The sequence below is a fragment of the Phaenicophaeus curvirostris genome, chromosome 17 (genome assembly GCF_032191515.1).
Source record: "Phaenicophaeus curvirostris isolate KB17595 chromosome 17, BPBGC_Pcur_1.0, whole genome shotgun sequence".
In the NCBI taxonomy this organism is placed as follows: Eukaryota; Metazoa; Chordata; class Aves; order Cuculiformes; family Cuculidae; genus Phaenicophaeus; species Phaenicophaeus curvirostris.
In genome coordinates this window covers 1,468,106-1,485,248 of record NC_091408.1, presented here as the reverse complement: position 1 = coordinate 1,485,248, position 17,143 = coordinate 1,468,106, and the positions used below count along the sequence as shown (strand labels likewise).

General features: G+C 56.5%; 1 protein-coding gene across 1 annotated transcript in view; it reads right to left on the bottom strand.

Annotated features, from left to right (window-relative positions):
• MN1 (MN1 proto-oncogene, transcriptional regulator) overlaps positions 1-6,772 on the bottom strand; it is a 37,832-nt gene extending 31,060 nt beyond the window's left edge. The window contains exon 1 of the mRNA XM_069871325.1: positions 3,272-6,772. Within this exon, the coding sequence (XP_069727426.1) occupies positions 3,272-6,716 (3,445 nt within the window). The 5' untranslated portion in view covers positions 6,717-6,772. The remainder of the gene's footprint in view (positions 1-3,271) is intronic.
• Positions 6,773-17,143: the final 10,371 nt, after the last annotated feature.

Genomic DNA, 17,143 nt, shown 5'->3' with positions numbered 1-17,143 from the left:
CCAGCAAGCATTATTTACGTTACACTCAAACATGTGAGCACAGGCACAGAACTCGCTAACGAGGATCAGTAACGATGTAGGTGTGGACGCGTTGCAGGGGCACCTCCAGCACAGGTGTCTGCAGCAACGGGACCTGCTCCCACCCACCTTTAAAACTCACAGATTGGGGGATAATAGCAAATCATTTTAATGCCCTTATGAGAAAAAAAAAAAGAGATGAGCTAGAAGGAAGCTGCTCAGCCATTAAAACAACTCAAACAAGTTGTTTACTCCCCTGTAATCTGAGCATTAACAGCGTATTTGGAGTTCCCAATCCTGCTGTCTTGCAAGGAGCCTGTTCCTTCCAAAGATGCCCCTCCACAGCCAGCAGCGAAGAAGGAGCCTCTGCTCCCTGACCCTCACCCCAGCGCTCCAACAACGGGGAACGTGCCCCCCGACACCCCGCATCCATCGCTCCACCCTGCCCGGAGCCCACAGAGCTGCCGGTGTCACAATAGGAACAAATCACGGACCGCTTTGCCTCCCATCTCGGCAGGTGTAATTAAGAAGCCCACTAACAATGTTAACGTGCTGGTGAGGGAACTTGGGTCTCTACAAATAATCTCCCTCTTAATATTTCACATTGCTAAGAAAAAGCAAACCCTCCCCTGCACAGCATCCAGCGCGTTTAGGAACTGCTCGGGATTTGGAGGAGCGCTGCCGGCAGCCTGTGCATCCACCCTGAGTACGTACGCCGGAGAACTGCTGGAGCAAACACCACGGATGCAAATCCCAGACGGCTGAAATGGTATAAAACCCCCTAGTTTTATAAATAAAGCCTTTTCTCAAACACAGTTTCAAACACTCAGGCGTACGGCAATGTAAAGTCAAATTATTTCTCCTAACCGAGGAGAACGGCATTTTTTGTCTCACCTATTGTATCTTTATCACTTCCAACAACAGTTAAAGTAAATTCTCTGCAGCTCTATATGAATTTCCTCATCCGAGGAACCAGCCCATTCAAACCTTTCAAGCGACTAAAGTGTGAAACAAAACGAGTGCCTCTGTGCGTTGTTGTGAAACTGGTTTGCTATTTTATGTTAAGCCTCTGAAATACTGAAACATATCCTTATATAGGAACGCTGATTAAATGGTTTTCTTTCCAAGTGATGAACTGTTTTAACAGCAACATTGTGGTTATCGCGACCAGAAAGCAATTACTTATTTCACTAGATGTTGCTAAGAATAGCGGTGATCAAAGTGAACGTAGGAGTGCTGTTAAAGACGTTAAAGAAAGCACCGCTCCATATGACACACATACACAAAATATGCAACATTTTAAGCCAAATTATACTTTTAATAAATGTGCTGTTAAGGATTAAATCACTGCTCAGGCTTTTCTTCTTTTAAACCACGAAATTAAGATCTATAGAATAAGTTACTCTCTGAAAACCAGCTTCTAAGTAGAGCCCAGTGTGCAGATCTGCATATGGGTGTGCGTGTGAGTGCACACACGACGGGGGGGGTACGTGTGTGTGTGTTGGGAGAGGACGTAGATGTGTTCAAGCCTGCCAAGGTAGAAGTGACAGGAACTGTGATTTGTGCTAACTAGCTATTGATCCAGTCAGATCTAGATGTTGTGTACAAGAAACAATAAAAGAGAAGGGGCCAGGAAGGATGCTGTGTGCAACTCCATTTAAAAATGGAAAAGAAGGGCCCCAAACAAACCAATTTATGTCCTTGCCTGGGTGAAGCATGGAGAATGCTGATGGGCTTCCTAGAGTCTGCTGTGCATGCTAAACACTCCCGCTTGAAATGAGAGTCTCCTGCGCTGGGCATTAAACATGAACAAAGAGACAAACCGTGGGGGCTAGGATTCACGCTTCAGAAAGCCAAAGCTGGAAAGCCAACCAGAACCGGGGGTAGGAAATCGCCTGGTTTCCAAACCAGCTCCCTTTTGATTTTCCCAACACCTTTCTTAGCGAAATTACTAAATGCCGAGGACTGTGAAAAGTCAGCGTATATGACCTGATGTAATGGAAACTATTCCGACCTAGCTAGTGGTATCAAAACATCAACTTTCCTAGGCATGAATAATGAGTTTATATTGTGTAAATTACACCCGTGGACTTCTAGCACATCCAAAAATTCACCCGTGTGTGTTCATACAGCAGGTACTTGCACGTGCATCTATTGTAATATTCACACACACAGTCAGGCGGCGTGGAAAATACGGCTTTGATAAGATAAAATAGAAACCAATTGAATCTGTAATCAGCTTTATCTTAAACAGCTTCTATAATAGAGGGCTTTCCATTAAAATATTTTTTTCCTGAGCTTAGGGAATGATGATGCCCCCTGGACACGCGGAAGGATCAAAAATGACAACTAATGTCGAAATTAAACATCTGTCAACTAAGCAAGTTTTACACCAGCAGACCCGGAGCCTTAATTTAAATTGCCTTTCTATTAGAGGAAAAAAAAACACGGAGAGCCTTTCAGTTTGCTATCACACTGCTCTTAGTGCAAAGCAGGGAAATACCTGCAATCGGAGGGACTGCACCACGGACAAATTCGTGTTCTCATGGTTTAGGGAGATTTCTATTAACAGTTTGAGGGAAATAACTGGAAGGCTCAGTCAGCACAGGGCTCTGCGGGAGCCCCCTCCTTGGCACCCCATCCTCAGCAGGGCTCTGCGGGAGCCCCCTCTTTGTACCCTATCCCTAACAGGGCTCTGTGGGAGCCCCTCCTTGCACCCCAACCCTAATGGGGCTCTGCAGGAGCCCCCTCCTTGGCACCCCAACCCACCGGGGCTCTGCAGGAGCCCCCTCCTTGGCACCCAAACCCACCGGGGCTCTGCGGGAGCCCCCTCCTCGCACCCCTCCCCTGCAGCCCCCCTCCACAGCACCCTAGGCGTGGGAGCAGGGCTGGGGCTTGGCTGGAGCCCCTCTGCTCAGCACCCCGCCAGCCCCAAGCCAACCCACGCTACCCCAGCCCTCTGCGGGCGCTCCACGAGAGGCAGGACAGGGCTGGTGGCAGGGATGGCAGTGGGGCAGATGGACAGCAGGCACTTCATCCCTGCCACCAGCTGCCCCAGCAGAGCCACCCAGCATCCCGCAGCCCCAGCCCAGCGCAGGAAGGCACCCGGCACCCCCTGAGGTCCCTACAGGAGTGGAGCAGCCCAGGGGCTGGCGTGTGCCCAGTATCCTTGGACCACAAACCCACCACCGCCCCTTTCCCAAGCAGCCCGCTGTTCCCCCGTGGGCCAGCACCCGCGTGGGACAACAGATACCTTCTTTGCTGGGGTTCGTGGGCTTGGGCTTCTCCCAGGGTGCCATAGGCTTGTCCTCCTCCTGCCCCTCCATCAGGGCCTTCTCGCCAGGCAGGTACCAGGTGGAGTTGTGCTCCGCCATCAGGGAGTCCAGGTCGATGGTGCTCATGGCGCCCTTGACGCCCTCCGAGCAGCAGCTGCCCAGGTCACTGTCCCCGTTCTGCCCCGCGCACTCGCCCTTCTTGCTCTTCAGCCCCAAGGGCTGGTCTTCCGAGATGCTGAACTGCTGCCGCTGGAGCTGGATCTGCGCCTGCAGGATCTCCAAGGGGTGGATCTCCTCCTGGGCGGAGGTGCTCGTGGGGGTCCGCACCTGCTCGATGCCCGGCGTGCCGGGGTGGGCGCCCGCCGTGCTGCTGAGCCCGTAGCTGTCGGGGGTCGAGGTAGATGTACTGAGGAGGCTGAGGGCCAGGGGCTTCTGTCCATTGAGAAGTGCGTGCTCCCCGCGGGGCAGCTTGGGCGAGCCGCCCAGCAGCGGGCTGCGCGTGGCCTTGGAGGCGGCGGCGTTGTCTGAGCTGGAGGACACCTCGTCCTCGTTGCCGTAGCTGGTGCTGACCTCGTCGGGAAAGTCCACGTGCGGGGAGCTGCCGTCCGACTTGGTCACGCTCTGGATGCCGCTGTCCAGGGAGGACATCAGGTCAGGCTGCTCGCCCAGCAGCAGCTCGCCGCCCTTGCCCCAGGAGGGCGAGGTCAGGGGCTTGTCGTGGGGAGTCCCCCCGCCTCGCTCCGCGCCCGCGGCCCCCGGCGGGCCCCCCGCCGCCACCGGCACCGCCGGCTGCCCCGGGCTGACGCCGGCCCCGCCACCCTCCGTGGCCGAGAACTTCTCGAAGAAGGTGCCGGGGCTGACGTGCCCGCTGTCCCGTTTCCGCCGTCCCCGCCCTCGCCCGCCACCCGCCTTCCCCTCGCCGCCGGCCGCCGGCTCCAGCGCGTAGCCGGGCGAGAGGCTGCTCTCAGCGGGCAGCAGGGGGGCAGCCCCCGACGCCTTCCCCGCACCCCCGCCGCCCGCCGGCGGCCCCGCCGGGAAATAGTCTGGGGCGGCGGGCGGCGGCGGGTCGGGCTCGGCCTGGCTGAGCTTGCGCTTGGCCTCGGCCGGGCTCTTCTTGTTGAAGGTGACGTTGAGGTTGGGGGCGCCCAAGCTGGCGATCATGTTCTGGCAGGCGGTGGAGAGGGCGGCCAGGCAGCTCTGCCCGAAGACGTTGTCCTTGCTGGCGGGTTTGCTGAAGGAGCCCAGCGAGAGGGCGCCCAGCTTGCTGGCGGCGGGCCGGGGCGGCGGCGGCGGGGGGAACTCGGAGGGGGCCGGCGGGTAGGCCCCCGGCGAGGCGCTGAGCGCGGGCGCGGCCCCGTGCGCCGAGGGCTGCCGGGCGGCCGCCGCGAAGGGGAACCCGGGCTGGGCGGCGAAGTCGGCGGGGCCGCGGCGCTCGGCGGGGGCGCTGGGCATGGCCACGCCGCCGCCCGGGGACTGCAGCTGCGAGAGGCCGCCCATGGCGGGTGCGAAGGGCGGGTGGATGCCCGGCGAGGGCAGAGCCTGCGCCGGCCCCTCGCCCGCCATCCGCAGCGGCTCCTGCAGCCCCAGCCCGCCGGCGCCCGGCCGGAACAGCACGGCGGAGCCGCCCGGCTGCAGCCCCAGCTCGTGGGCGGCCGCCTCGGCCGGCAACCCCGGCCCCGCCATGCGCCGCGGCATCAGCTCTGCGGGCGGCGGCCCCGCGAACCACGCGCCGTCGGGAGCCACGTGTGGCGTCGAGGGGTCGAAGCCGCCGCGGCCGCCGCCGCCGGGCTCGCGCTCGAAGGCCGGCGGGGGCAGAGCTCCCGGAGGCCCCACCTCGCCGTGGTGCCCCAGCTGCTGCAGGCTGGGCGGCCGCAGGCGCTGCTGGCTGCGCGAGGCCATCTGCTTCATCACCAGGGCCGCGTTCTGGCGCTGCGCCATGGCTGGGTGCTCGGGGCCGTGCGCCATCGGCCCCCCGAAGGCGTCGGGCGCGGGCGGGGTGAAGTCGGCGGGCAGCCCGGGGTAGCCCGTGGGGGACAGGTGGCTCTCCATGGCCGGGCCGTGCATGCCGCCCGCCCAGGACGCGCAGCGCTCGACGCCGGGGTTGCCGGGGAAGTCGAAGCGCGGCCTCTTGGCGACGCTCACGTAAGGGGCATCGAAGTGCTGCAGTCTTTGATTCGGCGGCTGTTGCGGAGGAGGGTGCTGCATATTAAACACGGGGTCGGCGTAGGGATGCATATTCCTGTTCTCCAGTCTGTGAATGGGGTATTCGAACTGCGCGTGCTGGTTCTGCATCAGGGGCCCATTGTCCTGCAGGCCGGGGTTGGGGGCGCCGGGCTCCGCCGCCTGCTGCCTGGGGACGGCCGGGGGGCAGGAGTTCTGTCTGGCCAGCAGGCCCGGCGGCGGCTGCGGCGGCGGCTGCTGCGGCGGCATCAGCGGGTGCCGGGAGCCGGGCCCCGGCTCCAGCCCGGCCGGCATCTTCCTGGCCCCTCCGAAGCGCTCGAAGAAGACGCCGTGTTGCTGCTGCGGCGGCGGCGGGTGCGCCTTGGCCACGGCCAGGCCCGGGCCCCGGGGCAGCCCGGCCGCCCCCGCGAAGCCGCCGCCGCCCGCGGGCACCTGCCTCCCGCCGCCGTAGTGCGGCAGCTGCCCCTCGGGCTCCGACGGCGAGAACACGGGCATCTCGAAGTGTCCGTCGCCGGGGTAATTGTATTCCAGCGAGTCCACGCCGCCCTGCGCCGGGAGCCGCCGCTGCTGCTCCAGCCCGTGCGGCTCGGAGGAGCCGGCGGCCGGGAGCCCGTGGAAGGAGGCGGCGCGGTTCGGGGACTGGTCGAGGGGCAGGCAGGGGGCCGGCACGGCGTGGCTGGAGCCGCCGGCGCCGTGGTGCTGGAAGTCGGGGCGCTGCTGCCCGAAGCCCTCTCCGCCCTGGCTCTCGGCCATGTGCTCGTAGCCGTCGGCGAACGCCGTCTGGCCGCCGTAGCCCAGCAGGCGCCCGCCGTGCACGCAGGACGCGCCGGGGTCCGGCCCGAAGCCGCCGCCGAAGGGCGGGGGGTGCTGGTGGGGGTGCAGGGCGCCGCCGTGCGCCTGCTGCCCGCCGAAGAAGCCGTGCACCCCGGGCTGCATGCCCGCGCCGCCGCCGCCGCCGCCGCCGCCTCCTCCTCCCGCTGCTGCCGGGGCTCCCGGGGCTCCCGCGCCGCCGTGCAGCTCGGCGGGGCCGCGGCTGCCGAAGCCGTACGCGTCGCCGGGCAGGCTCATGTTGACGCCCAGCAGGGGCGGCTCGCCCAGCGCCCCCAGAGCCGGGTCGGCGGGGAACGCCGGCGCCTTGAAGTGCGCGCTCATGCTCAGTCCCGGCTGGCCGAAGCCCCGCTCCGCCGCCTGCCCGCCGCTCCGGCCGCCGCTCTGCGGCTCGAACTGCTCCAGCCCGAACATCCTCGAGCGCCTCCTCCCCGCCGAGGGCACGGCCGGGCCCCGCTCACATCGTGCCGCCCGCCGCCCTCCGCCCGCCCCGGCGGCCGCTCACGGGGGCCCGGGGGCCGCGCTCCGCATCGCCGCCCGCTCCGCTCCGGCGGGGCCGGCAGCTCCGCTCCGCGCTCCCCTCGGCTCCGCGCTCCCCTCTCCTCCGCGCTCCCCTCTCCGCGCTCCCTCTCGCTCTCGCCCGGCGCTGGCGGAGCGGCAACAAGTTTTGCATTTCAGCGATGAATTTCAGCCATCGGGGCTGCGCCAATGAGCGGCGGCGCCGCCGGGGCGGGGCTCGCGCTTAAGGTGGATCCGGCGGGGGGAAAGAAAAACCGACCCGCCCCGCCCCGCACGGATCGGGACCCCGCGAAGGGGGGGGGGGGGGGGCGGCGGGGGGACACGCGGGACCTGCCCGGACCGGCCCCGGAGCGACCGGGGGCACCGGGGACCCGCGGTACTTGGCTCGGTTCGGTCCCGGAGCGACCCGAGGGAACCGGCGACCCGCGTTACTTTGCCTGGACCGGTCCTGGAGAGGGCGAGGGGCACCGGGTCTGGGAGCGACCGGGGGAACCGGGGACCCGTGTTACCTCCGCCCGGTTCGGTCCTCGAGCGACCGGGGGCACCGGGGACCCAGCACGTTACTTTGCTCGGTTCGGTCCTGGAGAGGGCGAGGGGCACCGGGACTGAGAGCGACCGAGGGGACCGGGGACCCGCGTTACTTTGGCCGGTTCGGTCCTGGAGCGACCGATGGAACCGGGAACCCACGTTACTTTGCGCGAACCAGTCCCCCTGCGGCCGGGGCACCGGGGCTGGGAGCGACCGGGAGAACCGGGGACCCGTGCTACCCGGTCCTCACATGGCCGTGGGGGACCGGGGACCGGCACCGCCTCTCCCGCATCCCTCCCGCACCGGGGGGCGGCAGCGGGGCTGGAAGCGACTGAGGACCCGGTCCCGCATTCCCGAGGCGGTCCCCGTCGGGGCTGAGCCGGGCGTTACAGCGGGACCCGGGCTCTAAAACACCCCCCGGGACCCGGGCTCTAAGCGCCCCCGGCGGGATGCGGCGCTCGGGATGCGCGCGGCTCGCACATGTCGATAGTTAAAAAAAAAATAATATATATATATATAAAAATGAAAATTACTCCCACCAAAAAAAAAAAAATGAGATCTATAAATAAGCGGCCGCGAAGCATTTGTATATGGCAGGAGAGTTTTAAAGGGATTTTTTTTTTTCTGCAGGATCAGGATGCTGCACTGTGATTAAATATTGATTTTGTGTAATTAGTTTTCATGTGAACTATCCTCCTTGCTGACGGCTCGGAGATTTCAGAACCGGAGAAGAAATGGAATTGGACGTGGAAATTATTACTTAGCGGGGTGACAGGGGGGTGCGGGGCCGCACAAAGGGGGCGCGGGGGGGGCGGGAACCGCGGCCGCGGGGGGACGGAGCGGGCAGAGACCCCGCACCCCGCACCCCGCACGCCGCCCCCCGGGCCGCGGGGCAGGGGCGGCTCCTGGGCCCCGCGCCGCCTCTGCGCCTGCGTGCGCCCCGTCGGAGGAACCTTCCGCACGGGCACAGCGCCCCCTGCCGCCCGCGCCCCGCACCGGCGCGCCCTCAGGGCCCTCAGGGACGGGGCGGCCCCCCCCGCTCTGGGGAGCCCGCGCCGGGGCCCCCGCGCCCTCCGCGGGAAGAATCTCCCCCCGTCCGGTTTTAAGCCATCCCCCTTCACCCTGTCGCCTCGATCCCTGATCCAGAGCCCTCCCCAGCTTTCCTGAAGCCCCTTTCAGCCCTGAAAGCTGCTCTAAGGCGTCCCCCCAGCCTTCTCTTCTCCAGGCTGAACATCCCCAGCTCTCTCAGCCCGGCCTCACACAGGAGATCCTCCCGCCCTGGGAAGGATTTAGCCCTCAGAGGGGTTCTCCCAAGGGACAGGGGACAGGACGAGAGGGAACGGCCTCAAGCTCCACCGGGGAATGTTCAGGCTGGACATTAGGAAAAATTTTTCACAGAAAGGGTCATTGGGCACTGGAACAGGGAGGGGGTTGAGTCCCCTTCCCTGGAGGGGTTTAAGGGACAGGTGGACGAGGTGCTGAGGGACATGGGTTAGTGATTGATGGGAATGATTGGACTCGATGATCCGCTGGGTCTCTTCCCACCTGGTGATTCTATGATCTCTGTGGCCTCCTCTGGACTTACTCCAACAGCTCCACGTCCTTCCTGGGCTGAGGACTCCAGATTAACGCCACCCATAGTCTGGTCCTCCAGGAGTCCCTGCTCCGGCCTATCAGCTCAGCTCCAGGAGCTTCAGAGCCACTGCAGGCTCGCTGCCTGTCCCAGCTGCCCCAGGACCCCTCCTCTGTTGACTTTTGCAGGCACCAGGCTGTGCCCCAGTGCAAAAACAGCTTTGTGGAGCACACGAGCCTCTGTGCAGCTCTGGGCAACGTGCTCAGCGTGCCCCCTGCCCTGCCCCAAACCTCCCTCTGCTCAAGCCGAGGTCTGTGAGGGGCTCTGGCAGCACAGAAAGTGCCGCATATCCACGCCTTGTGCTGGACACAAAGCTGATGGTATCTAACGCCCTTTCCTGAACATAGGAAGAAGGAGACACTTTCATCGAGGACACTCGTCTCTTAGTATTAAAGTGGGAGCGGTTTCTCTGTCACCTCAGGGAACTGGTTGAAGTCGGTACCTCACAGGAGGTTTTGCTCCGGGTTTGGCTCCCAAGGAGATGTTTTCCAAACATCTCTGCTGCGCGCTGGGTTGTGGCTGCCAAGGGCAAGCCTGCAGGGGCGTGAAGGAACCGCATGGAGAAGTGGTACCCAGCTGTGCGCAGATGTGGCACGCACTCAGCTCTGCATTGTGACTTGTTATTGCCATGGAATGGTAATAATTCGTTGTGTAAACTAGAATTCGCCTATTATCCAGTGTTCTTCTGGTCAAAATAGCATCCAACTTAAGAACTGAATTATTTAAAAAAAAAAATAGAAAAGGAAAAAAGCTGGATTAGTTTTAAGAGTGCCAATCTAAACAGTAGGCGCAACAGAACAAGTAAGAGCATTGTAAACCAAAACAATATTGGTGCTTCAGTGCCAGTGCTGCCAGTACAGAGTCGCACAATACCTCCTATAACATTGGCTTACACAAAAGAGACCAAATGCTTCAGAAAAGACAGATTTTCAGGAGCAAATGGAAAGTTGCTCTGAAAGTTTCGGCACGGTAACTCACCCTCAGCACTGCACGGGTCGTGCTGGGAGTCGTTTAGAACTGGCCACTGGCAAATATGAAAATCATATCAGCCTAAATATTTTGACAGTAGAAGCAGCGAGTTGATTGGAATGGTGAGGTCGTGCACTGGCTGCGATGCTCTGCGCACCGTGGTGCAAACGTTTGCTATTAAACGTTGGAAGGTGGCTCAGCCCTGGTTTCTGGGCTAAGTGCCCCGGGGCTGCGACCAGCACCCGCGGGTTTGTTCTGGTCACAGAGGGTCCCAGTCACCCAAACAGGCAGGAAAAGCCTCTCTCAAATTGTACTGAGCAGTGTAAAATATGTTTTACAAAATATATTTTTACTTTCAGTCTTTGGGGTTTGGTCATCTTGGGGCGGGGGAAGCAGGGAAAGGCATTATTGAAATAGTTGTAGCTGCAGGGGATTAGTTTCTAAATTAACAATAGTAATTGCTCCTGCCAAATCCAAAGTTGAGGGGATTCATTTATTTCGCCTCTTGAGACAATAGCACAATTTGGGGTTTCATATTGCAAGCTCTGAAAACCAAATGGTGGGGTTGATGTTTGAAAAAAGAAACCTCAAATTCGGACAACATCAATTCATCAGACTTGAATTCACCTCCTTGCTCGGTGCCTGTTGAACTTGCACTGAAAAAATTGCTGCTCAGCGAAAAAAAAAAAAAAAACAACCAATAAAACCCCCCTTTTTAACAAAATGAATGCATCATACATAAAACATCACGAACCATACAATTAGTAAGCAAATGTAAGAGTTCAGCTCAGTTCATAATTATTCAGCAAACCTATTCAGAATGATTTTTTTTCCTCCCTGCAGCAATCAACTGTGTGGGCTCATTACCACTGAGAATCTAACGAAGAAACCACCACATAAACTGTACAAAACAAGCCCATATGCTTGAAAAACTTCAGCCCAGCTAGCCATTAGCAATAAGCCTTTTAATTCCATCGAGCAAAACCACATCTTACTTTTCCTGTGGTGATTGTACCCCCAGCTCTATTAAGATGCCATTTCATTAATGTGTCAGGCTCCAGGTATATAAATTTTAGCTGCTAAATAACCTCTACAGGGTTTGGTAGCGCAGCCATCTGGAACAATACAGAAGAGCGTTTGGTTGCCGCTCTGCGTTGTGTACCAGCCCAAGGGATGGGTCCTGCCCTTAGAACTTGGGTTCCCAACGGTTACTTTGCAGAGCAGCCGTAGGACAGATCCCCGAGTCCGGCGGCTGATGTTATTGGGAAGGGTTTCAACATTTCTCCCTAGAACAGCGAGGGAAAACTTCACATCTCCTCCCTTCCAGAACCAGAGCGAACAGGGTGACTAGACAGAGGGCAAACACATAAAATTGTTAGAGGAGCTCGACAGCGAATGCGGAGCAGGATCGCGAGGGACGCGTTCTCCAGAGGAGATGGTGCTTGTTTGTGTGCCCCTCCCTTGACTCCTCAGAACCCTAAGGAGCTTTGGGGTTTGGAAGAGCTCTCAGGGGCAGGAGCTCGGCTCCAGGAGCCCCACACGTGCCCAGAGCTGGAGCCGCTGGGGGCGAAGGGGCAGCATCGCAAGGGCTCCGCCAGCTCCAGGGTGTTCGCTCCAGGCACAACCTCACCACTGGCCTCCCGAGCTGGGCAGCTCTGGGCATCGCGCCAAAAGGCAGCGTGTAAAACTGTGCAGGGATCCCACCTCCTCTGTCACTCCTCGTGCTTCCCTGCGTCTGGAGGTGACTGGTTTGTGATTGAGATTAAAGACAATTTCCTCTGTAAATCCTGATTTGCATTCGGTTTCTGAAAAGTTCGCCTTACCGATGTGAATATTTCATGCTTCATTTTGCCAACAATGTTGTTTTCTGGAAGGTTTGAAACAAATTCCTTGAGACACTTGACTGCTTCCCATTTTAAAAACTGCATAACTGAATAATAAGAGTTAAGGGACTCAAACTGTTCCAGTCACTTCCAGCAAGGACCGGCAGCGATTTCAGAACTCGGCCCTTCCCAAGGATCTTTCTGTTTGCTCCTTCTGCAAAGCTGGGCAGCTGGTTTACTTGGAGTACATCTCTGCATCCTTCATATTTTTCCTGGGGTTTTTTCAGATACTTCAGTGCAGATCCTGACATTTTTGCAATGTTGGTGTGTTTTTCCATTGCAAACAGCTTTTTTGCATCTACTAAGAATGCACTGGGTCCCGTTTCTGTCAGCTAGGTGAGAGGGTTTATGGCATTTGGGACACTTAAGCATACGCGTTGAATGCATTTGATTGTTTTCTAGTTTAGATCACTAAAAAGCAGGGCACTGCTAAAATAATGCAGCATCGAGAGTGTACGGTTAGACTGGAAAATGCTAGGAAACACTAAAGGAAATCTTCCCATCTGTGATAATTGCATTATAGTTGGGCTTTTTTTCCCCCCTTTCAAATTCTCATCTCTAAAACACACATTGTAGGATCACACATTTGATTGGAGGGAGGGGAAGTAAAAAGAAATTAGGTCATATATACAGCACAAAAGAATTAGTTGGGCTGCAGGAACTGTAAAAGTTTTATATTTCCTAACATAACTCAGTAAAACATATATAAAAAATAGTACCTCTCTATATGGATAACCGGTGTTTAACTCTCCTCAGTATTTTATGATGGAGTTTGTATGATTGACTTTGTTCTGTTGTTTTCTTAAACTTGATTCAGGTGGGAATTTCTGTAAGCTCGGAGGAGCAGGAATGGGCTTTGAGCATCTGGAAAGTTTTGCTCACTGAGGGTGATGCCAGCAAACCACTGGAGTTAATTCATTTTTCATCATCTTATAAATTGAACTATTGTGAAATGGGTGGACCAGAGGCTATTTTGTAAAGTCCTGATGACTTAATTTTCCCTAAATGTCAGCTTCAAGGGAGTGTTCATCCTAGTGCTTCCTTTTTACACCCCAAAATCCCACGACATTTCACCTGCTGTGTTTGCATCTCCTTCCTTTCCATCACTCACAAGACAGTGTCCTGCTGCCCTGGCAGATCCCAGTGGCACTGGGGGACCGGCGGGGGCTGCTGTATAGTTTTAGATGTCCCTGTTTCACAGAAACTCACCCAACGTGGACCAGGTTGGCTTCTCCTGGAGACCCTCCCATGGGGCCGCCTGTCTGAGCATCCCTTGCTTTTCACTCTTGTCTCATGTCTGCTGAGCGCTGCCAGCGTGTTCTCAGGCACTCGGGGTCTTTGGTTCATGGTGCCCCCTGTGTAAGTGTCCCAGGATCCTGGTCTTGTCTGAAGAGCAAGCTGCGTGTCCTGCCAGCGAGAGAAATGATTCAGAACATGGTGCCCAGAATTTGAGCCACCACGCAAATCAAAATAATGATGTATTTAATATTTAGCAAGTTACCTCACACGATTCTACAGAACAATTCACATTTCTGAGCCACCGGCAAACCTTGGCTCACAGCCCTGATGTGTCCAGTTCGAAAAGCCTCTTCTCCCAAGTGACAGGGGACAGGACAAGAGGGAATGGCTTCAAGCTCCGCCAGGGGAGGTTTAGGCTAGACGTTAGGAAAAAATTCTTTACAGAAAGGGTCATTGGGCACTGGAACAGGCTGCCCAGGGAGGTGGTTGATTCACCTTCCCTGGAGGTGTTTAAGGCACGGGTGGACGAGGTGCTGAGGGATATGGTTTAGTGTTTGGTAGGAACGGTTGGACTCGATGATCCGGTGGGTCTCTTCCAACCTGGTTATTCTGTGATTCTGTGATTCTGTGAAAAGCACCTTTGCCCACAGTAGGTGGTGAGGAGCCATCCCGAGGGCGGCAAGCGTGGGCTCCGGCAGCGGGACACGGCGGCCGTGCCGACCAGCATCCCTCAGCCAGGGATCCCAGCTCAGCTTGGGGTGGATTTCACCCGCTCCACGTAAGGCATTATTTGCTTTTCAACAGGAATTTCTCGGGTGCGATAGCGACCAGCACCCGCAGCAGCCCCGGTACCCGCCTTCCCTGCAAATGCTCGCAGCAGCAAAACCCTCCCAGCTCCTCACCACAGGCACAAAGGGTTAAAAACCTCCTGCCATCCGTACCCATCGCTTCTCCCAGATCCCATGGCCCCTCAGCATCTCGGTACAAAAGGCCTGATTTAATCCCGGTTGCAGACAACTCACATTGTGCTCGAAGACTTCTAGCGATGTCAGGCTATCGGGTTTCCAACTCATATCCAAGGCACAGCCCAAGCTCCGAGCAGGAACAAAGGCTTCTTTGTTACTGGGGGAAAAAAATCCCCTGAAGATATTAGCAGTGCAGTAGAGTTCAAACTGGTAAATGATTCAAATATTATTTAATGAATACATTTGAAATGAGGCCTCGCAACCCAGAACACTTTTTAGATCATCATTTACAAAGAGCCCGCCTCTTCGTTTACTTCTTTATGAAGTCGCTGCTTTCAGGTTTTAATTACAGCCATTTTACTTCCAGGCTTTTTCAGGGACCTCAGTTGTTGGCGCAGCTCAGTTTTTTTTCTGATTTTGTTTAGCTGGTGGCTACCGGATCTCTCAGAAGCCCTTTCACATCCCCATAATTTACCTTGGACCTCGTTCTGTGACCCTAAGAAACACAGAGACGGAGAACCTGTTGCAGAAGCAGCAACAGCATCAGGAACTGTTCCAGAGGGTGCTAAAACCAACCTTTTAAAATCAGGAAATCCGTTAAATCAGAGCATCAAGATGTTAGCTGGTGGAGGGGGAGCGCTGCAAAATTTGGGTTCAATAAATATCTTCAATTTCTTGCTCATTACTCCTCTTAGATCTAGTAGCGACTTGGTCAAGATGGGCTTGTTTGTGTGGCCACTGGTACTTCAAAACCATCAGAACATCCAAAGGTGTCTGATAGCTGTTTGGTACCGTGCAGCTGAAAACGTGGTGATCCTTATTCACTTGACTCTCCTCAAGCACCGACGACCCCACGATGCTGGGGCTGCTGTAGGGATGCTATAAAAAGGAACAAGAAAGCTTGAACTTTGGCAACACATCACCATTTGCTAAAGCTGAAGTTAACTTTGGGAGACACCATTATCTGCAAATTAATGGAAAGCAAAAAGAATTGTCTGCTTAACTAATTGCCCAACACAAACATTGCATGATAGAGCAAAAGCTCTGTAGATAAGGCTCAATTTGAATCTGAAGACAGCGTAACAAACACGTGGTTATTATTCCTCATCTAGCAGAAGTTGCAGAATCACAGCCCGTATTTCATTGTGTCAGTCCTGAAATGCTGGAGTCTGTCCCCGCAAGATACTTGTTCCTAAAACTCCCATCGGAAAGGGTTTGTAAATGTTTTTTACCAATTAGAAACTCCTCATGTGCAGTGAGCTCATATTTCCTGGTTACAATTTAAATGACTTCGAGATAAGAGGACACTCTAATTGACTGAATACTATTTATATTTCTTTCTATTGTGCTAAAAGTTTATGATGCGGGCGCAAAATTAGAACAGCCTGGCTCTGCGTGGCTCTGGCTCTGACTTCTGCTACGAATGCGCAGAGAGGGAAAGTTACAACCAAAAACTAATGACAGATGACATGTTTGTGAATGCAACTTGGCTAAAACCACACGAAGGCAAGTTAGAAAAATGGTTGAGAGAGTTGGGGTTGTTCAGCCTGAAGAAGAGAAGGCTTTGAGGAGACCTTAGAGCACCTTCCAGTGCTGAAAGGGGCGCCAGGAAAGCTGGGGAGGGGCATCAGCTCATTCTGCAGGAACCTATCTTCCTCTGGGGCTGCAGCCCTCCAAGGGTTCACACTGCCACAGCCCTCCCTGCTCCCCCTCAGGCTGCACCTGCAGACCTCTGGCTTTTGTCAGCATCCAGTACCCTGCCTTGATCAACCCTGAGTAAGATCCACTCCTCCTTTAACATCTCCTCACCCTGAGAGAGCACAGGGAGCTCGTGTGCCGTGTTACAGGCAGCGTCTGCAGAGCGATGCGCTGTGGCAAAGAGGTTGCAAGAGTTACAAAGCTATTTTATTCTTCCTGACAAGCATAATCATACTATTTCAATATTTAAAGCGAAGCATTTACTTAGTCCAGCTCTTTGAGGAGAGGTCACGATGTTAAAATCCATCTGTCGGGCACAGTTATAAACAAAGTAGGAGCAAAGCTTCAAGGCAACGCTGCTCAGTAGCTCTGGGGTTCAAAGGACGTGAAGCAGAGATGGAAGCTCTTGTACATCACCAGCAGACGTGACATCAGTTTATCTGCCCTCTCGGCGCTGTGACCGTCCCACGGCACGTGGCGGTGCCAGCCCGCTGCCGGCCACGAGTCCAGGTGCTGCAAACACTGAGGCTCTGAGTGATCGGAGCACAATTAATCCTCTGCTGTTCCTGGTGGATGTTGCAGATAATAGCAGCGCGCTGAGGTGTTAGAACTACAAATCCAGCAACAACATAGGAAATAGGAGCTGCATGTAGCAAGATAACGTTTTAGACCGATAGCATCCACAGCGGCAGGAGGAGCCCGGAGCCAGGAACAGGGCTGGCTGTGCGGCTGCCGGGAACCTTCACCTCCACCTGCAAACAGCCCACCACCCTCTCTGCCCACCATCCCTGCTGTTTACTGAACGTAGAGCTCCAAGCGGAGCTCCCCAAGTGCCAGCACACTGAGACAGGAGGTGGGGGACGGAGATGCAGCAGCTGGATCCAGATTCCCTGGAATCTCCTGGGCAGGGGCAGCCTGGAGGCAGCAGCTCACTTGGAGCTGTTTTCTCCCAAAGTTTAATTCAATACTAGGGGCTGTCCTGCTTGCTCAGGGTTTGCCAGCTTGGTGCTCCACATGCACACCCCCGGCCCTCCCGCATCGGGTCAGGAGCTGGGAGCCAAGACCGCGTTGAGCCAACAGCTTCGCAAGGGCACATTAAAAATAAGGCCACGCGTCTCTGCCAAAGCACTTGTTTACTCTGGGGCCGGCCCGCACCCAAGGAACGGTCTGAGGGATTCGGCGTTCACTTTGATTAAGAATTTGATGGGAACTTGGTTCTCTTCCTTTACAACTGCTGCGCAGACATCAAGCATCAAACCAAAAGCATCCACCACACTGGCTGCCGGCGCTTCCCTGGGCAAACCATGTCCCACCTCAGACCCTGCCCTTTAAACGCAGTGGCCAGAGACGGTGTCGCACTCACACAGCAGTGGGAGAATCCCACAGGCGAAGGGGAAGAACAAACGT